Source organism: Glossina fuscipes, unplaced genomic scaffold (assembly GCF_014805625.2).
Source record: "Glossina fuscipes isolate IAEA_lab_2018 unplaced genomic scaffold, Yale_Gfus_2 3, whole genome shotgun sequence".
Taxonomy (NCBI): Eukaryota; Metazoa; Arthropoda; class Insecta; order Diptera; family Glossinidae; genus Glossina; species Glossina fuscipes.
Window position 1 is genome coordinate 2,943,691 of NW_023998417.1, and position 24,788 is coordinate 2,968,478.

General features: G+C 34.1%; 4 protein-coding genes across 5 annotated transcripts in view; 3 read left to right on the forward strand and 1 right to left on the reverse strand.

Annotated features, from left to right (window-relative positions):
• Positions 1–4,933, forward strand: part of LOC119634613 (EH domain-containing protein 3) — a 19,379-nt gene extending 14,446 nt beyond the window's left edge. Inside the window, exons 2-3 of the mRNA XM_038028864.1 lie at positions 4,070–4,243; positions 4,348–4,933. Coding sequence (XP_037884792.1) covers positions 4,070–4,243; positions 4,348–4,550 — 377 coding nt within the window. The 3' untranslated portion in view covers positions 4,551–4,933. The remainder of the gene's footprint in view (positions 1–4,069; positions 4,244–4,347) is intronic.
• Positions 4,934–9,178: 4,245 nt separating this feature from the next.
• LOC119635109 (rhodanese domain-containing protein CG4456) lies at positions 9,179–9,748 on the forward strand. The gene is made up of 3 exons (XM_038029688.1): positions 9,179–9,301; positions 9,365–9,524; positions 9,602–9,748. Exons 1-3 carry the CDS (start codon positions 9,181–9,183, stop codon positions 9,654–9,656), a joined length of 336 nt encoding a protein of 111 aa, XP_037885616.1. The 5' UTR covers positions 9,179–9,180; the 3' UTR covers positions 9,657–9,748.
• Positions 9,749–9,916: 168 nt separating this feature from the next.
• On the reverse strand, positions 9,917–19,996 carry LOC119635104 (DNA polymerase theta). Of its 2 annotated transcripts, none has more exons than XM_038029681.1 (15): positions 19,037–19,996; positions 18,099–18,969; positions 17,593–17,739; positions 17,418–17,530; positions 17,241–17,354; positions 16,904–17,180; positions 16,555–16,843; positions 13,286–15,452; positions 13,111–13,220; positions 12,067–12,164; positions 11,828–12,009; positions 11,527–11,690; positions 11,002–11,457; positions 10,797–10,909; positions 9,917–10,269 (listed from the first exon to the last, which is right to left on the reverse strand). In XM_038029681.1, exons 1-15 carry the CDS (start codon positions 19,994–19,996, stop codon positions 9,962–9,964), a joined length of 6,369 nt encoding a protein of 2,122 aa, XP_037885609.1. In that variant the 3' UTR covers positions 9,917–9,961. The 2 variants fall into 2 exon arrangements, with proteins under 2 accessions (XP_037885609.1, XP_037885610.1); XM_038029682.1 differs by having other exon boundaries at positions 10,233–10,269; positions 10,797–10,847.
• Positions 19,997–20,747: 751 nt separating this feature from the next.
• Positions 20,748–23,541, forward strand: LOC119635067 (kanadaptin). The gene is made up of 3 exons (XM_038029617.1): positions 20,748–22,367; positions 22,428–22,613; positions 22,679–23,541. The coding sequence occupies exons 1-3, from the start codon at positions 21,210–21,212 to the stop codon at positions 23,480–23,482; spliced, it is 2,148 nt and encodes a 715-aa protein (XP_037885545.1). The 5' UTR covers positions 20,748–21,209; the 3' UTR covers positions 23,483–23,541.
• The last annotated feature ends 1,247 nt before the right edge of the window (positions 23,542–24,788 follow it).

The following is a 24,788-nucleotide window of genomic DNA, read 5'->3' on the forward strand; positions in this document are numbered from 1 at the left end:
AAGAATTTCACAATGACATAGGCATTGGCCTTTCATGGAATTGCCCAAGTGCACGCAAATTTCATTATTTTCCCCGCATTTTTTCTTCTTTTTTTTTTTTTTCTTCGTAGGTTTGGTTGATTGAATCATTTATTTAGCGTTTGTATGTTAAAAAGTTCAAAAGGTGTGCTGCTATGTGTTTAATGTTTTCCTTTATATTCTAATTTCACGTTTCTCTATGCAATTTATCACTTGTTTTTTTTGCCTTCAATCATATTTTTAATGGTTACTCGTCATACAAATAATTATATATATATTTGTTTTTTTTTTTGTTTTTTTTGTTTTTTTTGTTTTTTGTAATCTTCTAGATGTAAATATAATTGATTCGCCCCGTTTAAGTGTGAAAGAAAAGTTTTCTGCGAATTTTCAGAGATTTCGAAATCGTTTTTATGATTTATTAAAAATCGCCAATATGTAAGATATGATGATTATTCAAGTTTCAGATTCCAAATTTCATTTGCACTTCTTAGTTTGCACTTATTAGATGCACTGATAATGGAAGCGCAAATTGCAAGGAAGCATACATCGAGTAACTGTCAACTGTAGATTCAGCGTACAAAATACGTTGAAATTGAATGTCAATATAAAAAATAGGCATAAATGATAAAATTTCACTAAAATTAGTTTGTTTTCATCAGAAACTATTTTTATACCCGTTTTTTTCCATAATGTATGTAACACGCAAATGGAAGCTTCACAGACCCTATGCAGTATATTTATTCTTGATCATCGAGATATTGTGAATTAATTAAATCAGATCTATCCGTAGGTGCGGTTGTATGTTGCTGACATTCGCCGGGTTACTAAAATGAAGACATCGCATTACCCAGACGGACAGACGGACTTTCTGATTGTTGCAAACATTTTGACAAAATGAACGCAACTTCAACTTCCAATCTAAGAAACAAAATATAAAAATAATTCATAAACTTTAGCACTAACTGCCATAGTTAAATTTGACGACAACAAAGTCTTTTAAATGTCATTTCAAAAGTGATACTAATCGGTCAGGGAAAAGTATAAACAAGGAGGTGGGTCGAGGATTGTTAACATGAAGGATGACCTAAGGACAAATATAATTTGTTTCCTTTTCTAAGCCAATATTTAAAGATTAAGAGAATTTAGAATAAATTAAGAATTTGAGCCTTCACGTGAAGTAACTGGCGATTAAAAAAAACTTATGGTGCTAAAAAAAAAAAAAAAAAAAATAGCCTTGAATTTGAGCCTTCACGTGAAGTAACTGGTGTTTAAAAAAAACTTATGGTGCTAAAAAAAAAAAAAAAAAAAAAAAAAAAAAAAAAAAATATTGCCTAAAATGTCTTGCGCTTGCTGGGAATTAAAATGTTGAAATCCAATCTAAAATATTGTTCATAGCCCACAAAGTACATTAAAAAAAAGTCACTCTCCATTCCTGTGATTGTTTAGGAATGCAAAACGACGCAATAATGCTAAGGCAAGACTGTTAAAAGAAAAAAGCATGCAAAATCTACCCTGAGGATCTAATAATAAGCAATCGGAGAGGTGGAAATTTGATTTGATCCAAATACTATTCCGTAGACATATCTGGCTATCAAGGACGAATTGCTTTTTCAAATACTTCGGACAAAATTCGCGCCAATTAAGAAGAGATACAGCGTGAAGGTTGAATAAACATACACACAATCAATTAAGAAGAAATTAGGAGGCGAAGGAAGTTAACGAATTAAAAAAACAAGTTACTAAATATCACGGTCTAATACTATATATGAATACTTTTATGCGCAATTCTCGAATGCTAGAAAGGCAATGACACAATTAAGATATTTCTCTTTTCGCTGCTATTTATGAAAAGTTAAATTTTTGTAATTGAATGATTTTCATCCATCCGTCCATCCATCCATCCATCCATCCATCCATCCATTCATTCATTCATTCATTCATTCATACCTTAGAGATTTTGTGATGCAGTTTCAATTACAAGCAAAATGATACTTCGTGCCGTGCGCCGTGCACCGTGTGCGGTGTCTGTGCGACAAAATCTTTGAATGCACAATGCCAATCAATTGTAATCTAAAATAATGTAGAATTAAAATATAATACCAGATCGACTTCAATTGCCGCCAATAATAACAAATGTCGGTCGATTGTTAAGTAATCTAAATATAAAAAGCAAAAGTTACATAGCATAATGCACAATGGAATAATGGATGGATGGATAGGATCTTCTTCTTCTTCTTCTTCATCTTCTTACTCGTTAACAATTTATGTTTTATGCTTCTTGATGACAACTGTGCACTTGAGTTGCAACAACTTTTTACAATAAAATTGCGCACATCTTCAAGTAGATTTTCTCTGCAGTTATTTGATTCGAAGCGCACTGCACAGAGCACACAAAACTAAGCATGCATACATACATGCATACACTACATGAAAACAGAATTTAATTGCAACTAATTGAATGGTTTACACATCGTGCACATACAAATTCATTTTCTTCAGCAATGAATAGCGAATTAATATATTTGCATATACGTGTATCTGTACAGATAATCTACCTGCTACTTATATAGTCCGAGTTATATATATATATATATATGTATATATATATCTAAAGCATGTAAACAAATTTGAATATAGTTTAAGTCGAATTTTTTTCACCTAACAAAATGAAAAGCATAAGCCTACGATTATAACCTCGCTTAGGCAACAAGTAACGCTTCAAGTTTAATAATATAGTTCTTAGCAAAAAATAAATGCATTTGCTGGAGGAGCAAAATTTTTGGTTACTCAACATATAATAAAAGATCATACATCGGTCAGCTAATATTATTAGAGCGACTCGGAGATGTATCCTGAAACTATTCTACGATATTCTAAGCCGACTTATCGCTGTTCTATCTGTATCTAGTTTCAGTATTTTTAGCTTCTCTCACTTTTGCCATTTTGAGGCCCCTGCGAACATGTGGATAGACATGGCCGAGCAATTTTACTTAATATCTGCTACCAGACAAGAACATGTATATAACATGTATATTTTTCTTATATAAAGGGATGAGGGTACGTACTTCCATTACCAGATTATGGTCGTAAGAGCGGATCTATAACCGAATCTTCTTTCGGATGTTTCACTCGCCTCGATTTTCGATTAGCAGTTCCACAATGTATTTTGTTGTTGAATTGCTTTGGTTTTTGAACTTCTTTCAAACCGCCTTCATAAGGCATCCCCTTGATCCAAGACATAAAATCTAGAGCTTAATTTAATAAGAAATCTACTTCACAAAAACAACGCAAAAAGGCACAAGTTTGTAACAGATCCCTGTTACAAAAAGGACTTTGATTGAAAGGGGGACCCTTTATTTAAACTCTAAGAAAGAGCTGTTCTTCGCTTCCTTAAGGAAATCAGGGCTCATCGAGGTAAGGAATCCCTCACCAAGTCCGCTTGTAAACTTGGAATCGTTTGCTGAGATTCTATTCTATGCTTGACGAGCGTGCACAATAATTTTGTCTTGACTTGGATCTAGTTCTTAATATTAATGGACTCGATGCTATTGCATATGTATTCCATAACCCGCATAACCTAATAGCTAAAAACAAGCTCTTCTGCCAAGTGTGGAAATCACCCATCTTCAGTTCGTAGTGGCGTGCGTAGAACATACTTTTATTACCATTGGTGTGCGATCGTAGTTAGAGTAAATGTGTTTTGTTGGTGTGACGATCGGATGTATACATCTCTCAGGCTGTCTCCACTTCTTACTGATCTTCAGCATGTTACACGCGTAGAGAACATCGCCTGAGTAGTTGGTTGTTGGTCACATTAAAAAAAAAAAAAAAAAAAAAAGTTCATCCAGGATTTCCCGTGGCTTAGCTGCAAATAGAAATAAAAAAAAACACAAAATATTTCCACCTTCACATCACAATTAAAATCACAAGATTACACGTTACACTTGAGCACTTCACCAAATATATTGCACTTCACCATCCACTCACTCGCTCGCATGTGGTATGTGACATATTTCAACTGAAATAAATTTGATTTTACATCAATTTTCAGGTGGCGCCTTTGAAGGAGTTATCGATGACAACGTTTCACCATTCGGATATATGAAGGGAGAGGGAATTGATGCCGGTTACGGTGAACACGATTGGATTTGTAATCGCGACAAAGAACGAACAGATAATATATTTAATAAACTGGGACCTGTGGGTGGTAAAATATCGGGTCAAGGTAGAATTATTTCTTTCAATTTTTTGCTATAAAATATTAACTAACATATATAATTTAAAAAAAAAAATAAAAAAAAATTTATTTTTTTTTAATACATTTTTAAGCTGCCAAACAAGAACTAATTAAATCGAAATTACCGAATTCGGTGCTAAGTAAAATTTGGAAACTTTCCGATGTCGATGGTGATGGTTTTCTGGATTCCGATGAATTTGCTTTGGCAATGCATTTGATTGGCGTTAAACTGGAAGGCTGTGAATTGCCGAATGTACTACCCGATCATTTAGTACCACCGCTGAAACGTTGCTAATGTTCCACCTTTTTTTTAATCTAAAATTCATTAATTCAATGTAATGCTTTGCAATGCGTAGTAGTCACGTCTCTCTATATATATATATTTATATATATATATATATATGGTTTCAACTAATAATTATTATTATGTCTTGTGGTAAACGTGTGCACTTTTTGTTAGTTAGAAAGGATGAAAAAAAGGATTCGAGAGAGAACGAAGCAAAAATTTTGTTTTGTATTAACATAATTTTTGATTTCATTTCTTATAATGCGAGCAATCAATCTCTGTTGCTTACATTACTCTTACTCTATGTATGTATGTATGTATTATGTGTACGCGTACTGTAAAATCGTTACAAAGAAGTTCAAAAAACAAAACAAAAGCAAAAAAAAAAAAAAGCACTACGTTTTTTCTACGTTTCTTTTTTTTTTTTTCTCGTTACTGCGCTGCCTATAATATACAAAAAAATTTATATATTTTGTTAACTTTTAAATAAATTATTATAAAAAAAAATAAATTCAATGTATGAAGAGAAGAAATTTTCTAGAAAAAAATATCTTTTATGCTATGCTAAATACATATGTTCCATCACTACTATCACACTTACACTCACAACCATAAGAAGCATAAGACAATTGTTTAATAGTCCGTTTGCTGCAGTATATAGACAGACAAAAATGTATGCAATAACAATAACAAATTCGTCCTGATCTTCACTGACTTTAGGTCGATTGCCATCGATTGTCCATCTCCTTGTCTGTTGTATTTGTTGTTATCCAAAGTGAACTTGTAAATGAAGAGTCAGAGTTCAGTTCCATTTACACAAATCGCATAAAAAACCTTCAGAGGACAATTATTTAAGAATTTTCCACAATTAACAACAATAATATGCATAAACCTATATATATGAGAATATTATAGAAAATTATTTTGTTGTTACACTGATAATCGAAAGATTATTCATATCCCCTTTTATTTTTATGTTTTCTTAAGGTAGTGAGTAGAGTCATTCGCCTCATGGCGAATATTGCTTCCTTGTTATTTTATAAATTTTATTTTTGCTTTTATTTTAAAAAGAGGAAAGGAAAAAAAAAAAAAAAAAAAGAAAAACTATTTATCTCTTTCTATGAATTGATTGATTGATATTGAAAAGAAATTTGTGCAATTTTTCACTTATTATTATTTTGTTTAAATCTGATGTTTTAAAATTGAAAAAAAAAGTACTAAAGAATATATTCTTTGTAAGGATAGTTAAAACATGTACTCTTAATAATAAAAGAAATTATTTACATGAAACATATATATTTTGCACGTTTTTTTGTCATACTCTATCAATATTCGGTTTTTAAGAAATGAAAGTATAAAGGTATAAATGATTAAATATTACTCTGAACAAAGAAGTTTACAAAACTATTCATGGTAAAAGTAAGGCCCAGTTACCTTATCCAGTTCCCCTATCTTTGTATATAAAGATGATGGATCTTTCGAATTTTTCTTAAATTATTAGGTGGATGGCTAATGAAATCATCCATTGAAGTGAATATTTTTAGTTGATCCATTTCACAACAATCTTGAAGATAACTCTTCAAACGGTTCAAATATCTTTATTGTTTTATGAAGGGGTACGTACACCGGGTGCTCCTGTACGGTTTCGTTCCAAAATTAATTTTTCTTTGAATAATTAACTATCTGCTTAACCGATACCTCAAATTTTATTAGCCGCCTATTACCTCTCGTTCTGGCTTAAAATAAATTGTTGAAATGCATTTCTTTTTTTTTTTACTTTTGTTGATTGGAGTTGGAATCCCTCTCTTTAGAAATAGCGAACTGCATAAGTTGTTATATCGGAATTCAAAAAAGTGAAAGTACGCTAAATATATCAGTTCCTTTATAACCTCGAAAGAAAAGCATCGAAAAAGTGGATAGTAGATATATATGTACATCCTTGATCAGCATGAAATTCTCAATCGATCTAATTATCTTCTTTGTTAAAGTTAAAATAGTAGGTATTGCCAAATAATGTCCATAGATTAAATTTGAAGGCCGCTTAAATAAACAGTGCTACAGTCACTAAGAAATCGGAGCCCCCATAGGAAAAATCGAAATAATTATCTAACTAACAATGAGAAGAAAAATGTATTACAAACCGATATTCCAGTCCGCTACATAAGTAAAAAACATGCAGTTCCAAATAAAATTTTAAACTTAGAGTTACATTTGATTTTTAATTGTCTATGAACTGATGACCAGCTGTTGCAAGTAGCTTCGATGAAATCGCTGATTAATAGCTTGTAGACTCCGTGAATTGTTAAGGAAATGTTTGGACACCGTTTTGACCTAGAAATGCCTTGATCGTGTTTTTTCGAAACCCCACTTGGACACATTTTTACGCCAACCCAACATGTTCAGTTAATATATTAATAACTAAAAATTAAATGTCCCCATAACTACTTTATACGATACGAGGTTTACGACGTTCTTTGAGAGACGTGTGCCGATGATCGTGCTTAGACTATTTATTATAAACTATAGAGGTGCATATATACACTCATACCCTCTCTCTACGTATATTGTCTTTCTAGTTGGTGTCCAAGAGCGTTATCATAGGTCTCTTAAATATATTCAGATATTTTCTTTCATATAATCATTAGCATGGTAGCAACATTTACTGTTCTGTCAGCTTGTTACGAAATTTCACTTGACTTTCACTGCTCAACATGTTTTCCATTTCTGGTAACTCACTTTTTCTCTGAATTTAAACCTTCTGGCAACTTTGTCCAGGTGTTTATTTTCTTATAGACGTTCTCAACAATGGCTCCTCTTCTTTCTCATTCCATGTTTACATTGTGCGTTTGTTTACTTTCAGTTTATTTTTAAAGTCATTAAAATTAATTATTTGTTGACGTAAGCAAATAATTGTGTATTCTCCTCCTAATCGATTCCATTGAATTAAATTATATTTTTGACGACATATATTTACATAAATATAAAGCCTAATAGTCCTGTAAATATTCGATTACTTGCTTCTTCTACATTGAAGTGTAGCGCATCCATGTGCATTCGTGCAGATATGTATATAAATCCATATATTATCTAGTGGCTAGAAAGTATTGAAACTAGTAAGAGAAGTTAAAACACTTAACCATAAGCTCAGGGACTAAATGAATTCGAATAATAAATGAATGCTTAATCCGCCTTTAGGATCAATAGTTTTTAGAATATTATATTTTCGAGAAGGGACAAAATGGCCACCTTTGAAGAAGTCAGGAATGTACCAAACAATCCAGAAGTGTATTTAATTGATGTGAGAAATGCGGATGAAGTGGCAAGCACCGGCTTAATACCGGGATCCATAAATATACCATGTAAGTGTAAATCTTTGATTAAGAGAGTGGCTGATGGCCGTAGGCTCTCGCACGTTTGCTTTTGTGTGTGTGTGTGTGTAGTGCACGATTTGGAGGATGCCTTCACGATGTCTGAAAGACATTTTCAGCATAGATACAACCGTGATAAGCCTTCGAAAAACTCTGTTATAATATTTAGCTGCTTGAAGGGTGTCCGAGCACAAAAGGGCACAGACTTGGCGCGTAGTTATGGATTCAAAAGGTATTTTGTTTGTTTGCGGTGAATGATTAAAATCCTCCAACTTTCTATTCATTATAGGGCCAAAACGTATCATGGTTCTTGGTCCGAATGGTCTAAAAGACATGGTTTTTAAATAGAACGTAATTAAGAAGCTTTTTAGAATATAAATATAAATTTAACTAAATGCCTAACTTAATAAATTGTAAGAAGCTTCATCTTTTCCTATGGTATTCATATTGTTTTCAATTTCAATTTTAAGAAAAGCGAACATGGGTGTGCGCAGTAATAGATGTAGGGCGCTAATCTACTGTAATTAACACTAGGAGTATTTCAACTCTCTCTCTCTCTCTCTCTCTTTTTGAAAACGTAGCTCCCTCTAAATCTTCTTCTTCTTCTCTGAGAACATTAGGACTTTGTAACACATAAGCAAGCATTACAGAATAAGAGATTTAAATAAACTTATAAGCTTGATAAACGTCAATTGTACACCCTATTAAAGTTGGTCTTATACCCGTGTTGTCGAAACGCTTGCAACACCTAATAGGAAGTTTTCCGAGACCCTGCAAAATACATACATTCTTTATAATGATCATATGAAATCATCTAGAAATGCTTGGCCGTCTGTGTGTGTGTGTGCGCATGCGCGGGAGTTAGTGTATCGATCAACCATTAATACAAAAAAAAAAAAAGAGTTCAAATACGGGAAAAAACATTACAAGTTTTTGATTGATACAAATCATGTCGGCCATGGGACATGCCTAAAGTGTAGCGTAAACTGAGAAAACTTTTTTTTGAAAACAATAGAAAATTGTGTTGTAAATGATAGCAGATACAACAACAAAAATTTCGATCCTGCGGAAAGATCGAAATTTCATTTATTTATTTAACACCAAGTTGTTGGGTACAGGATAAGAGATTCGGCCATAGCCGAGTCTAGCTTAGTTACTTGCTTTTATTTGCACTCGTTTAGCAATAAAAACTTTTTATCTTAAAAGCGGATGTTTGTTACATTAATAGAAAAATAAAAATTTTTCTAAAAAAAAAAACATTTTGCTGAAAGATGGCTACCTATGAGGAAGTGAAAGAAGTGCCCAATCATCCTGAAGTATATTTAATTGATGTAAGAAATAAAGATGAAGTGACAAATACTGGCTCCATACCAGCAAGCATACATATACCATGTAAGTTGATAGTAGCTGTTTAAGTTTCCTCACTGCTTCTTGATCAGTTCCTTGTATAAGTAGTGCCCGAATTGGAAAATGTCTTGACAATGTCGGAAGGAGATTTCCTCACCACATTTAAACGTGATAAACCATCTACTGACTCTGTAATAATATTTAGTTGCATGAGCGGAAGAAGAGCACAAATCGCTACAGATTTGGCTCACAATCATGGATTTAAAAAGTAAAGCATTTTATACGGCAAGCAAACACATATTCATAAAATTTTTTATTAATTTTTCTGTATTCAAATATATATAGAGCAAAATCGTATCATGGTTCTTGGTCTGATTGGGCTAGCAAGCTTGGCTTATAAAATGTGAGCGTAATGGTGGAATTTTTTACAAGAAATAATACAAATTGAATTTACATGCATAACTTAATAAATAAATATAGTAGAGCAAGCATGGTAAAAAAATATATTGAACAATTTTATAAATAAATTTTTTCTAATTATGAGCGCAATCATAAAATCACAAAATTTCTTTAAAATGCTGTCTTGGACTGAGCAGCGATTTGCAAAATTTAAACAAATATATTAATTATAAAAAAAAATTAATTGAATACATAATTTAATAAATAGTAACTAAGCAATTAGAGCGTAATTAATATTTAATTATCTTAAGTCATTTCTTTTAATTGACCCCAGCTTTTGCCGGCTTTCAATTTTACCTTTAATGGCACATTTAGTTTAACGCAATTTTCCATTGTTAGCCTCAAGACTTTGGCAATCTTTTTAACCTTATCTTCAGGTATTTCAAATATTAATTCATCGTGAAGATGCAACACTAGACGCACTGCGCCAGCATCAAGCGCAAGCTTTTCTTGATACTTAATCATATTCTTTTCCATTCTCAATATTGCACTCTTAGCTATATCAGCAGCTGAACCCTGGATTGCAGAGTTAACAGCTTGACGTTCAGCGTGATCTAAAAAGAAGTAAGAATCATCAAAACGGCTGTGGATCTATGACCAGTGTCTGTCTATGTTTCAGTTCCCAAAAAAAACGAAAGTGAACTATGGTAGAAATGCGGTAATGACGCGATCATATTATGGATTGTAATTACTAATGAAAGTATGTGGAGATAGTCTTATTTTGGAAAATTGTCTCTTAGCGATGATGGAGATTGAGCCCTCGTAGAATATAACTATATTTCTTACTTGCTTTGTTTGTTCTATAATTTTCGGTAATCAAAAATATTTATGTCATCCCACTTGTCTGCTCGTTTTTGAGGACGTCACCTATTTGTGCCTTCATTTCCCGAAGTGCAATGCAATCTTAAAGTGAAGCTATTATCTAAGCAAATTCTGATCGTTATAAGGCGAATGCCACAAAATGCATTCTAAATATAATTTAAATTTGAAGCTAAACCATTCCATCCATCGCCATTTTTTATATTAATTTTGGGGAATTTGGGTCATAAAGTCAATATTAAATTTTAGAAAAATTTCTTACTTTTTAATGAAATTTCGGCATTATTGATGTTTTCCAAATATCGCCGTCTACCTGTAATGGTTTCAATATAGCCATTATTTCTGGCAAATTTTATTATCTTTTCCATATAGATTCTAGATAGAAAAACGTAAAAAAAAATATAAAAAAGAAGCAAAGCAAAGCGAGCTATAAAATCTGACCCATAAACATTTTGCATTAACTTCACCTTATTCCCGGATAAGCGGCGTGAAATTGCTCTGACACTAACGTTGCCTCTTGTTCATTGCATTTCAATGCCTCCGCTAAGGAACGCATACTCATCCCGTAAACGATACCATAACATATTTGTTTAGTGGCATTTCTTAATTGCTCACCAACATCGACTTCCGAGATTTTGTTCCAACGTGCCGCAATCGAAGTGAAAATATCTTTATCGCTTTTAATGACTTGCAGCAAAGCTGGATCTTGCGATAAATGGGCCAATATACGCATTTCCAATTGACAAAAGTCTGATGATAATAAGCAACGTTGACTATCACTAGGATAGAAAACTTTACGGCAAGATATTAAGATTTTTTCGTTTGATAAATCCAATTCAAAATCTTTGGCTACGTTTTGTAAATTCGGTTCAACCATCGATATGCGACCCGTTGAAGTAAATGTTATGCTTTGACCTCGTATTCTATGCAAAGGGGATATAACAAATATTTCAATTGAAAAGTTTTCAAGTTTTCACTTCGGCGAACTTTACCTGCCATCTTTTACGCATTTCATCAATGGTTGTATAGTCTTTGTCAAGACTGCATTTATTTTGCGATAATTTAATATCATTTGCGATATAGGAGAATCAATTTTCTCCAATATCTGTTTCGAAGTACTTATGCGACCATTAGATTTACGATGCAATCCTACAATCTTTAAGAAAACTTATCATCAGATCAAATGGAATAACAATAACAATTTGGAATTGTAATATATTAATAGAGGTCGGACGGAGCGTTTCTTTTCCGTATACCAGTTTCTTCATTTAAAGTTTATCGAGTTCAAATTACCCTTGCTACTGCTGCAGTTGATCCTAAATTAAATCGACTTCCATGCAATTCATAAATTCTCATTTCAAGTCCTTTCATAGTTTCGACTAAATGTTGATATAATTTTTGTAAAGCCTCGAAATTGGTTGGAAAACCTTCTAATTCCATATTAACTAAAGACATTTGTAAAGGCATTTCCAGTTCTAAAACAATTGCAATTGAGAATGAAAATGATGTTAGATTAAAATAAAAGTACTTACCCTTGAAAAATTTATATAGTTCCCCTTTACCAATTCTTTCCATATTTTCGATTTGACCTTTAAGTACATGCAGTGTGACGCATGCTTCTACAGAGGATCTGTGTGAAAAAAAAATACAAACAAAACAAAAACAGAGCATTGCACACCTCTCGACTTTATTGCCAAATATAATTCTTCATTCACTTTCATATGATGGCATACTGTAGAGAGAGAGATACCTTTAGTGGACACGCAGGCACATGATTCAATTTTAACGAAATTATATATATATTCCTGCCATAAAGAAAAAGGTCGCTTTTCATACGAATCTTTTTATGGAATGGGTGCCAAAAAATAGATCTTTCTGGTCCAAATTTGTAAGCCAGATTTATTGCATCAACGCATCGCATCGAAACCCTTCTAGTCAGCGATGCAAATGCTACTTGTATCCAACTAATAACCAAAATGTAGAAAAGCTTTTCAAGCTTGTATGCCTTCGATTCAGACTTCGATGAAGACTGCGCTAGCGATGTAGAAATAAAAAGCAGAATAGAGGTATGAGAAAATTCTAGCAAGCAGGAGAAATGAGCTTTATGCCTTCATCCTCGTTTCTTGAAATGCTTGGTAACGCTCGGTGCTCTTGTATGGTCTAAAATCGTGGACATTGAAAATCATTGCAATGAATAGATTGGAAATCTTTGAGATAGGGTGTCCAGGTCGCATATTTAACACTAAAGTCCTGAGAAGAATGGACTCTTAAGCGTGAGATATTAAAAGTGCAAAAACTGCTTTGGATACATTGTACATGGAAAAAAGTATGAATTCCTGCATTTAATAATGAAAACCGGTATCGAACGGCGTAGAGGCTTGGATGGAAAAGAAATGTCATGGCTGCGTGATATTCGAAATGCAACAGGCGAAAAAATTTTTGGACGTTAGTTACTACGCAATAATATTATGTAAAAATGTGATCATCTATATCCAATGTAATGGATAGTAAAAGAGAGAGACAGAGAGGATTTTTTCTAATAACAGCTGCAAAGAGTTGAAAATCTCAAATCTTACCTAATTTTTGGCAATATAGCGCTAGAAGAATCCAATCCGTAACTATTGTAGCCACGAGCAGAGCCGCATAGATTTATTAATCCACTGCATTCGGGAGCAAACTGCTGGACCTGTGTAGAGAAAATGTTATTATTTAAGAATCTGAAACCATTTTGTGTTTTGGTTTTCATTTTACCAACTGATTTAGATTGTATACTTTGTCCGGCTGCAACAACCAATTCCCTACTTTTGGATCTTCCAAGTTAACCAATATTTCCGATTGAAGAAGATTTTTCAAAATCTTCAACTGTTCTTTGGCCTCTAAGGCAAGGAAGGTACGTTCATTTGATTTAAACAAAATTCTTAAATATTTGGATTTCATTTCTGCAGTCAGACCTTTGCATGTGTTTTCCGCTTGCATATTCATATAGAAAACATTATTCTGGGATAAACAAAATGCTATACCATCCAAGTAATTCGTGTCATCAATTTCAAATTCATACGTTGAGCAATTTTTTTCTGTTTCTTGTTGTTGCTCAGCCGCTCCTACTTGATTAAGAAGTAAATTACCGCCGATTAATGGCTTGCGTTGGCCAGAACGTTGTTGTACTCCTAAGCACATAGCCAAGCGTTTCGATGCCATTAGTTCTTTAAAAACCATTTTAAAAAGTTGCTGATCATTGCAAATATCTACGATTTCCATGGATTGGAATGATGACGCTTCGTTCTCATATTCCGAACAACTTAGAATGTGGGACGCGTTTAATTGTATTGGATTTTTTAAAAGTGAATTTTCCATCGACATATCTGAATACTCGAAACTGCTTGCCAGGCAGTACAACTCTTTATTATCACTGGGTAATTTAGAGATATTTTTATTAATTAATTTTGGACTCTGCGTACGTTGACTTTGGCGATATGATCGCAGAAATTTGGAAGCATGTGCCGAACGATTTGTTTTACTACTCGAATCATCTTTAATTTTTTGCTGAGAATTGGGGATCTCATCTTTATTATCATCGGTCGATTCATTTGAATTCGAAGGTGTTCCAGGTCTAGAGATTCGTTTCTTAATTTTTTCCAATCCCGTCGCAGCATTTTCTAAAGTTTCTAATCTTTGCCTTAAAGGAGAGTTCGGTTTTTCGCTGGCACTTGCAATATCAGTCTTTCGATTACGTGGACTTCTTCGCGGCATATTCGTTTTCTCATTTATCACAGTTTTCACATTTTCATCTTCCCAGTTCTTTGCTTTCTCTGTTTGTTGCAACTGCTGCTGTTTTTGTTCCCATTCAAGTTTTTTCATTTTAGATAATTGTCTTGCTTTTAGAAGTCTTTGCGCTTTCTTACTTGTGCTTGGCTGTTCATCGGAATTCCGAACAACATTTCCATTCATTTGATTACCTTTCTTAGCTTGCTTAGGAGGCGTTACTTCTCTATGCTCCTCAAGCTGAGATTGAACGGATGTACGTTTTAATTCTTCGTTAGGCTGCGTTTTTGGAAGACTTGCTCGAAGACTCCTCGATATTTCTTCAGGTTTGTTTTCATTTATTGGGTTTTTCTGTGGAGTGATCGGAGTAAACAAATCTTCCTTTTTTACCTCTCTATTCGTATGATTATGGCAATCTTTTTTATTACTTGCTAAGCTGGACAAAGTTTCGAAGCTTTTACTTTCTTCCCGCTTTAGAAAATGTTCCCTTGTGTAAGCATTTTCTTCAACCGACATATTTATTTCTTTATTAGCGCTATCCAATTTCGTAACTATCCGATCATTTGCTGATTTCAAAATTTCTTCTTCTGAATTCACCTGCTCTTGGGTTTGAGACCAACTTATTTTTTTCACTCCAATTTCATATTGTAAAAATTGACGAGCTTCTCTTATTAACAACTCAGCCGCCTCGGCTATAGTAAAACCTTTTTTACCCGTTATATAGAAATTTCGGGCTTCATTACGTTGAGCAGCTTCTAAAGCATTTTCATTATCATATTGTTTCTCCGAATCGAAACTCAATTCATTATATAATATTTTTTCCACTTCGAATATCTCCGAGTTAGCCAATTCGATCAAGTTTGTTATTCCAGCTTTAAAGAGGGCTCTAGCACGTTTCTGATTTAAATCGGGCAAACGCATTAGATCTATTAGGTCACGATGTATACCGAAAAATAAGCGTTCCTTGAATTGCGAAACAATCGAAGCCAAAGTGTCCCATTGCAGAGAGTTGCAAAAAGATGTAACAATGCCGGCAAATGTTGAAGCCATTTGTTGTAGGCCTTGCAACATGCCTCGAGTGCATTTGTATTTAGCGGCTACTTTATTAACAGGCGTTTCGTAGACTAATTCCTGCAAAGCTAATGCGGTGTAAAATCTATCCAAACATTGAAAAAATGAAAAAAAGTATTTTATTATTTGAGACAACGGCTTTGATTATCGACAATCTAAAGTAAATAGAGAAAATTTCGTATTTTCCGTGAACGTACAAGCGAAGGATGGAATTTTATATAATATGGAATTTGTTTTCCTTTTTGTAATATCCCGAAAACAGTGCTGACGCTATAAGATAAATTGGATTGACCAGACCTACTTTTCGCAAAAACCGAGACGGAAACTATTCAGATACGTTTTGAACAAACCGATAGGTTGATTTTAAAATATGAAGCTTGCAAGTGGAAAGACTACTCTCTACTCTTAGGAGGATCAAGTGAAAAGTTGATGGGAAAATTGTAGCAGTCAGCCAACGGACAACTCTGCAGTCATAGTATTTCGCAATTCTTATCTTGCTTACTGAGGGCAGGTATCCCTCTCCCACTTCCCTCCTCCTTTATTTAGGAATCAGATACCCTTCAAGGTATATGTATTCTTGATCAGCTGGAAATTTGGAGTCAACTTAACTTTGTCTCTCCGATTTTCACTTTACTAATAACACTCGTGTGAATTTTTTGCTTATGGACCATCTCGCATATTCATTAAAACTCTGATCATTTTAAATTTGATTTAGTTTGGTGCAATTAATTTTTCTAAAAACTTAGATAGTAGTTTCCTTAGAATGTGACAATTGGCAGACATGTCAATGAACACAACATTCCTAACAAATACGATTACCAAACTTGAACATCGTTGTCTGCTTCTTGTAAATCGTAAGATATTAACGTAAATTTGGAATTTTTCAAGTTCGTATCAGCTCGTTTCAGCTTGAATTAGCAAAATCGATTCGAAGCATTTTACTAATTAAAGATATACTGCGCAAAGTGGTCCACCGAGAACTTTGACGAATTTTAGGTGAATCGAATTAATCAGTGGTCTTAAAATGTATTCATATTTTCGAAAATAGTGCAGCCGTATCGGATGGAGTTTATATATTGGCCCTAAAGGGTTAAAGGGGTGCCTAGTTCATTGCGAGTAATCAATATATCATATCATTTGATTGTGTGGTTATAACAGCTATAATTTTCATTATTTAATAAGTTTACCTTTTATGTATTTGTGTAAGTTTATAATCCAGTTTGCTTTGTCCACGCATTGCCCGAACAAGGAACGATTCTTTAACACCTACCAATTCGCCGACCTTTTTCATGGCTGGCGTCAAATTTTCCCATAAATCCAAAAAAAATAACCAATCCAAATCTTGAAGTTGATAACAAACTGAATAGGGTGTTACCAAGTAGACAGCGTGCAGTTCAGATTCCAAAACAAAGCAACGACGACACTTTTGTAATTCAGCAAACAATATCAAGCCATCTGTGGGTGGCATCGATGAAGCTAAAAAGAAAACTCAATCAAATGGATTTTCTTCATAAATTTCATATTCTATTCAGTTACACAAGCAAGCCATTCCCAATCTGGTAGCTACATAAAATTCTTCTTGTGTTTCTTTCAACTTTTGCAAACGTATGAATTCGTATTCTTCCAGAAATTTTAAAGCAACATTTATGTATTCCTTTCCATCTGAACGATAATCATTATCATTTTCCTTTTCCTGATAATGCATATGCTTTTCGACACTCAATAAAGTGCATTTGACAAAATTATCAATATCCGATTTACTGGTCGCCACACCAGATGATATAACCTCAAGTAAAGCTCTTTTTAAGTGCGTCTAAAATAATGGCAAATATTTACATTAAATTATTTAAAAATGATTTGAAAATAAACCAACACTGCTATCTAGCTCCAAACAGGAAGTTAAAGGTTTTAAGTCGGCTCTTATCAAATCTTTCCCGCTATGAGCGTTGCTTTCGGTACATATTAAAATCGATTCACCTAATGTATCCTAAAATGAAATTATATTTCTAATTGCCACTTGAAGATACTCGAATTTCTCTAAGCGATATACTTTTCCGGTACGTCCAGCTCGGCCAATCATTTGTCGATACGTCAAAGAATTCATTTGTTTGCCGCCAAACAGAGGCGATCTTATTAAAACTCTACGTGCTGGCAAATTAACTCCTAAACAGTACATAAAAGTAATCATTTCAAGTATTTTACTGTTTTGTTTGGAACAAACTTACCTGAGCTTAAGGTACTGGTTGCCACAATAATTTTCAAAGTTCCCGCTTTAAAACTAGTTTCCACAATATCTCTTTCTTCGGTGGTTAGCCCGGCATGATGGAAAGCACATCCGTACGTGACGGTCTTCTCCAGAACACTATCCAATCCTTTTAGTGAAGAAATAATTTTACTCTTATTTAATATAAATTAGTGAAGAAAATTATATTTGATTTAGAGAGAGAAACTTTTGATATCCATTGCTTGCCTATATCCTTGCTGAACAACCGTAACATATTAGGCAAACATTAGTGAGCCATTCTATTTCTGTGCATGTGAAACTTACTATAGTAACCTAATCTAATAAAACAAATCTGAGGAACAAAATACTCGAAGAGAGAATGAAATCTGGCGATGTTTCCCGAGTTTTTTACAATCTTATGAATCGACTAAGTTAGTCTAGTCTCCGGCAGTTATATGATAATTTGGCAAACGATGGGTATAAAAATCGTCTCTTGAGTAAACAAACCTGTTGGTATATCATGTAATTGTTGCTTCATTTCATCAATACTTTCACGTTTTAATTGAGAATTCAAACGTTCGCCCCATTCATTATTCAATTTACATAATGAATGTATGGCAGCGGCTAACTTGAGCGCTAAACTTTCACACCAATCTTTCGATGGACAAAATACGATAACCGAACATGTTTCCAATAAGGTTTCTATACACAATTGAGCCACATGATCAGGATCGCCTTCTAAGCAAGGAAATGGCTCTGCAATATTAACTGTTGTCTCGGCCACAGTACGTAATATTTGCATATTACAATCATAGATTTTATCTCCGATTTTTATCATCTCCTTTAAGGCTACCGGTCGAAAATTTGTTATATATAATTCAGCGTCAAGCCACTTTTTTAATAGCTCTATATTGGATAAAGTAGCTGACATCGTTATAATTTGAATTTGTAAACCGTATTTTCGGGACATGTATAATATTTTAGCTAATAATAATTCCAGTATATAGCCACGCCCTGGGTCTGATATTAAATGTATTTCATCTACTATTATTGTTCCGATTTCATTAAGCTTTCCTTGCTCCATTAATCGATTAACAATGGCATTGGCCTTTTCTATAGTACAAATAGCTACGTGGATACTTTCAAATCCTCCTGGAGGTATGTAGCCGCCAAAGAATCCCTCCACGCGATAACCGGCACCGGTAAGCAGATCTTGCAAGTAAAATGTCTTCTCCCTAACTACCGAAATAAAAGGCAAAATCATAATCACTTTTCTATTGCGCTCCAAGACAGTTTTTAATAATAAAATTTCACTGATTAATGTTTTGCCAGCCGAAGTTGGCGCCGAATAAACTAAATTACAATATTCGAAGAGTACCTATAAAGAATACAAGAATATTCTTACGATTTTACATAATTGCTCTTAAGAAACACTGCAAACTTACCTTTGGATTACTTAAACATTCGACTTGCCAATCAAACATGTTTCTAACGCCTTTACGGTCATATTCTTTCAAAACATTCAAAGGTAAATTCCAAGCATTAATGCTCTTCAGCTCTGCCAAATTACGTTCAAGCGGTTTAGGCTCATTGTTTTCAAGCTCTGATTTGCTTGGGAGATTTACATCGAAATTTGCGAAAATTGGTTTTCGTAGAGGACTTTGAGATAATGTTGGAGTGAATTTCAATTGTCCTGGCGACATTGAAGTCAAGCTTATGTCTTCCTCCTTAAGAAATTTTTGACTTTCTTTTAATTCATTTTCCAGATGTTCTTCTCGTAATGCATCGTCATTCGCCGGAAGGCAAATAAAGCTGCTAACATCATGGCAGATATCTTTCGATTCTTTTGTTTCGGATTGAAACGTAAATTCTTGCCAGGCGCTATCATTTCCCTCAACCTTGACTAAATCATGAAGATCTTCCGAAAATATAGGCTTCTCTAAGGAATTCTCCAATTCTTCCTTTTCCCATTCTGTATTGTTGTGAAATATAGCTTCAATTTGAGAGACTCTTATACCAGATCTTTCCTTTTCAGCATTGTTGTCCAGTGTAATTGGTGTAATGGCTTTTGAAAATGTAAAGTCGTTAAGAAAAACATCTGATAGGTTATCCAAATGTGAACCATTCTCAGCTCTGCTTGTTTTTGGTAGAGTAGAATCCGATTTGCTGCGCCGAAATTTTCGACTTTCAAAGGATTTGTTGGTTAACGTTTGTGTTTTTCCATTAAGTCGACTTCTACTAAGAATGGAAGATGAATTTCGATATGTTGTCTTGCCTGCGTCCGTAGGAGATTCTGAAATTACATCCAATGCTTCTGAAAATTTGTCCTCTAAAGCATGCTTTTCTTGACTTTCCAATTTTATTAAGGCACTGTTACCGAGCTCGAAAGAGTCGAAAAAGGCCATTTATAGATAAATGAATGCACGAAATCCCTTTTTACATGCACTATTCAGTCTTTTGCTCTTCCTCATACACACATAAAATAATAATGAATTATTATTCGCTCTTTGCTAACCTTTTAAATCTAGCGGGAAATGTAGAGAAGAACGTAGGATGGCTTGTTAGAGTTGCTAGGTTGTGAAACTAAAAAAAATTTTGGCTGACATTTTTTTTTTTATCGTAGACAATGTAGTAGATAATAGTAGCCCAGATTATTATTAGAGTTTCCAAAGACTCCACATAAGTCCCGCCAAAGAAAAACACAAAGCCGTATCTGAAAAATGTTTGAAGAGCCATGTTAAAACCGAAGATATATTAAACGTTCTGTGAAAAACACGATCATATCTGGAAAATATTAAAAGAACTTTGTGTTTACTGTGCTTTTCTACTTTCTTTCCTTTTCTGTTAAAAAAACCTCCAAAATCATGAAGAGACGTCAATATACGCAATGGGTAAATTTGGTGACTTTGTCCTTTCGCAACATAAAATAACAGGGAGGTAATCACATATGAGGGTTTCATCTGTTGTTGACTCGCTGAGTGTTCAGGAAGAAAAAGAAGACTTCACCTTCATCGAAAAAAACAGCTGTAGTTTGATTATGATTAGAAAAACAAAGTCGATATTTTTCTTAAATTATAAATATATATTTCCTGATTGTATGAGGTGACAGTTTCCATCCTTTAATTTCGAAAAAAAAAGGAAATTTTGCAACAAATTTTTTGAATGGACATCTAAGCCATAAACAAATAAAAACAAAATAAATTTTGAACTGGCATTAATATGCTCCTTGATAAGACGTCTATATGTACACGTTTGTGCTTCTTCGTATGAAATGCATTTTGCGCTGTATCATCCCGAAATCAATTGGAAAATAAATAAAATGCCATCAAAAGTCGAGGGAATAATATAAAACAAGAGGATTAATTGAAACTTGGGATAGTTCAATTCCCGCAAAATTACGTGGCGGACTTTATAGCACCCAAAATACATATGCATATATGTATATATATGTACACTGATATTTACAATCAAGTTAAAAGTCAACTCTATTAAGGTTCGAACGGGAAACTTCGTGTTCACATCGAACCTTTTTTACTCAACTCGGTTAATCATCTGTTGTTGATTTGCTGACTCGTAGAAGAAGAAGAATATGTGAAGAAGAAAACAGAAATAGTAAATATGGAGAATTTCAAAGTACCAACGAAGCCAACTAATTCTGCGAAACCTGAATCTCTTTCGAAGATCACTAATATATCGACGATTGAACAAAGCAGCGAAACAACATTTGATGAATTGCCGGGTGATAAAGTTCAATGTAATCCTTACAAAGTACCGCCATGGTCGTCGACGCCTTCGAAAGACTGCAAATATAGCTTTGAAATATTAAAATCTGGGCAAATTATAGAAAAAATTGAGGATTTGCAAGAAAAAGCTTTTTGGACATTTGGTCGTTTACCCGAGAATGATATAGAGATGGCTCACCCTACTATTTCTAGATTTCATGCCATTCTGCAGTACAGATCGAAACAAGAAATAAATGAAAATGTAAATTCATCGGATACATCAGAAGAGATTCCTGAGGGATGGTACGTATACGATTTGGACAGCACTCACGGTTCTTTCTTGAATAAACAAAGAATACCTGCAAAAGTTTTTATTCGCATTCGAGTCGGTCATATGTTGCGCTTAGGAGCTAGCACGAGATCTTATATATTGCAAGGGCCTGTAGAGGACGAGGAACCCGAATCTGATTTATCCGTAACGGAATTAAAGATAAAACGGAAGGAAGAACTAGAAGCACTAGCTTTGGAAAAGCAACGCAAAGTGAATGAAGCAGAGGAACGAGCACGTAATGAAGGTTGTTGTTGGGGTATGGGTGAAGATGCTGATGAAGAAACTGATTTATCGCATAATCCTTATGCTACTACCAATAATGAGGAATTGTTTCTGGATGATCCAAAAAAAACGTTAAGAGGCTACTTTGAGCGTGAAGGTTTACAGTTAGAATATAAATGCGATGAAATGTCGGCTGGTTCGTTTGTTTGTCGGGTTGAATTACCCATTGATGATAGCAACGGTAGACCCATTGTTGCTGAGGTGGTGCATAAAGGTCGCAAAAAGGAATGCGTAGTGCAGTGTGCTTTGGAAGCTTGCCGTATTCTTGACAGACATGGTGTTCTACGACAAGCCAACCAAGAACCACAAAAAAGGAAGATGAAAAATCCAGCTTCCGATTCGGACGATGACGAATTTTGGGATCGCACAGGAGACGTAGCAAGAAAAAAGCAAAGAAAAGCTAACATTAATGCGAATGTTAGCCTAACCCATGACGATTTGGTAAATAAAAAAATGTATTTTCTTCCACGTTAGTATTGATAACACATTTGATTTCTTCAGCTTAAAAAAGAATCTAATTTGGAAAACAATCTGCGGGAAATTGAAGCCAAACTTGCTTCTTATCAGGAAAAACGTAAACGTATAAAAGCCCAAAATAACGAGAACGGTGAAGATTTGGACAGTTACTTACAAAATCTGAACGAAGCAGGATCTGAGCAGAATAAGATTATGATAAGAAAATTAAGGGTGCGTTTACGACTCATAACGAAGTTATTGAAAATTTTTATTAAATTTCTTTTTCATCGGTTTAGCTTGAGGAACAACATCTGAAAACGGAGCAGCAAAAAGTACGAAAACTTATTCAAATTACCAAACCAGCAGATATACCCTGTGCTACAGCATCACAAAACGTTGCAAGTAAAGCAGAAAATCATAAAAAGTTATTGCCTATGATAGGCAAACGGAATCAATTTAGTAAATTTAAAATTATTACCGCAACTACACACAAAGTGGAAAAACCTAAGGGCAATAAAGCTTTAGCTTCAGATGAAGAGGAAATGGAAGAAGATGATTGTGATGAAGAGGAGAAACCTCAAGATAATAGAAGCAACGAACCAAGGGAAGGTGAAGGCAATGTAATGGGACTTTTGACGCCAGAAAAAGAATATATAAAAGATGGCGACAGCCGTGAAGCTCAAAAATTGCATTTAGACAGGAATAATATAGCAAATGAAAACGTGGTCGAAAGTAAAAGTTCGGAGGAGAAAACTAAGCATTATGGGCCTTGTGTTATGCCTACTAATATTTTAGCAAAAAGTTTCCCGGAAAAAGATTCAGCAACAATCTTAGGACAGAAATCTGAAGGCCGACTTGTATCAAAAGAAATCCAAAACAAAAATGGAAATAAAACACATTGTCCCTTGGATAGTAGTAAGGAAAGCAATTGTTCGGACTTAGTAAAGCGACGTCATCGTTCACGTCACAGACGTCAAGAAGTCGACATAGATGATGATGATGAGCATTACGATCCGACTGGTAAATATGCTAAATGGATTCCGCCGGAAAATCAAACTGGTGACGGTATCACCGAGCTAAATAAAAAATATGGTTATTAAGTGTTTTATATGTTTGTAGTTTGTATAATAAATTACACTTATTTATGTTCATCGTAAAAGCTAATTTGATTTTTCTAAAAACAATGGTGTGATTATTCGGAATAAGTATTGTTAAGGCTTAAATCTTTGGCGCCCCATCCTTTGATTGAAGGGAATGGGATAAAATATATCTTTTATCCTTTTATTTCACTAAAAGGTATTGTTAAGAAAAATATAATTCACTGCGTAATTAAGAATCAACAGACTTACCTTGTTGCATTCTACTCCCTAAAACCTTTCACGTGGTATCCATTTCAACAATATTGTAACGAAAAAACCGGTTCACTACGTGGTGACGCCCACCATAAATAATTTTGAATTAACACCTACCTCGTCGCTTTATGCTCTCCAAGTCGTTCTAATTGATACCCATATTGGTGGTATAATTAAGAAAAAATTAGTCCATCATGTCATGATGTCCACCATATTTATTTTAGAACTAAAGCATATTTAGTCAGATAATTTATCTTTATATGAGGAATGTATAAAATGGTTTTAAACATTCTGTCTTGTTTGCCTTATGATAAATAAACTTAAGACCTCAAGAGAGTGGAAAAAACGGAAAGTTTATTTACTTGTAACTCTGGGTGGGCAGGGCCGATTTTTATTCGCACATACAGAATAGAGTAAATGTACAAAATTTCATGCTTCTATCTTTTATACTATCGTAAGATAGTATAGCAGTGAGCGAAATCTAAAAATGTTTGTTTCGGAAAACAAAGTTGCGTTCAGCTTACGCTTCACTGCGGACTTGTGCTCTGACCAACTTGGCCCATTTTCAATACTAAACTGCGTGCAAAAGCTTCCAATATTCCTAACAAATTTCGACGCCTTCATTTTTGCGAACAGGATAGTGCAAGCTGCACAAACCACACAGACAGATAGAGTTGATTTGGTCAATTCAGAATTTCGTGCTGATCACGAGTATATACGCTTTATAGGGTTATAGATTATGAGAAAAAAAAAAAACAAGATGGGTGTACCGCCATCGTTTAGCGGTGGGTATAAAAATATATCTATTTGACTTTATACTCTGTAGTTTTTTCAGGAAAGTCATGATAGGAGAAAATAGAAATAAATACTACACTACACTATAGATGGGCACGATCGAACGTAAGATACCCAAGGCCATTTCGTTTAATACAATCATTTATTCATTTGCTTGAGCATACACCAAATGTTAATCATTATGCTAAGAGATGCTTTTCATAAAAGCCCTCCTATTGGAGGACGCCCGAAACGTCAAGTAAGGTAGGAGAAAATCTTA

Excerpts from the sequence above, each read along its gene's own strand:
- LOC119635109 (XM_038029688.1), top strand. The coding sequence starts at position 9,181 with ATGGCTACCTATGAGGAAGTGAAAGAAGTGCCCAATCATCCTGAAGTA. Across the intron at positions 9,302-9,364 it reads AGCAAGCATACATATACCAT|TGCCCGAATTGGAAAATGTC; the intron begins GTAAGTTGATAG and ends TTGTATAAGTAG. Across the intron at positions 9,525-9,601 it reads CACAATCATGGATTTAAAAA|AGCAAAATCGTATCATGGTT; the intron begins GTAAAGCATTTT and ends AAATATATATAG.
- LOC119635104 (XM_038029681.1), bottom strand. The coding sequence starts at position 19,996 with ATGGCCTTTTTCGACTCTTTCGAGCTCGGTAACAGTGCCTTAATAAAA. Across the intron at positions 13,221-13,285 it reads TATACAATCTAAATCAGTTG|GTCCAGCAGTTTGCTCCCGA; the intron begins GTAAAATGAAAA and ends TTCTCTACACAG. Across the intron at positions 11,458-11,526 it reads AAATGCGTAAAAGATGGCAG|AATACGAGGTCAAAGCATAA; the intron begins GTAAAGTTCGCC and ends CCCTTTGCATAG.
- LOC119635067 (XM_038029617.1), top strand. The coding sequence starts at position 21,210 with ATGGAGAATTTCAAAGTACCAACGAAGCCAACTAATTCTGCGAAACCT. Across the intron at positions 22,368-22,427 it reads GCCTAACCCATGACGATTTG|CTTAAAAAAGAATCTAATTT; the intron begins GTAAATAAAAAA and ends TGATTTCTTCAG. Across the intron at positions 22,614-22,678 it reads TTATGATAAGAAAATTAAGG|CTTGAGGAACAACATCTGAA; the intron begins GTGCGTTTACGA and ends TCATCGGTTTAG.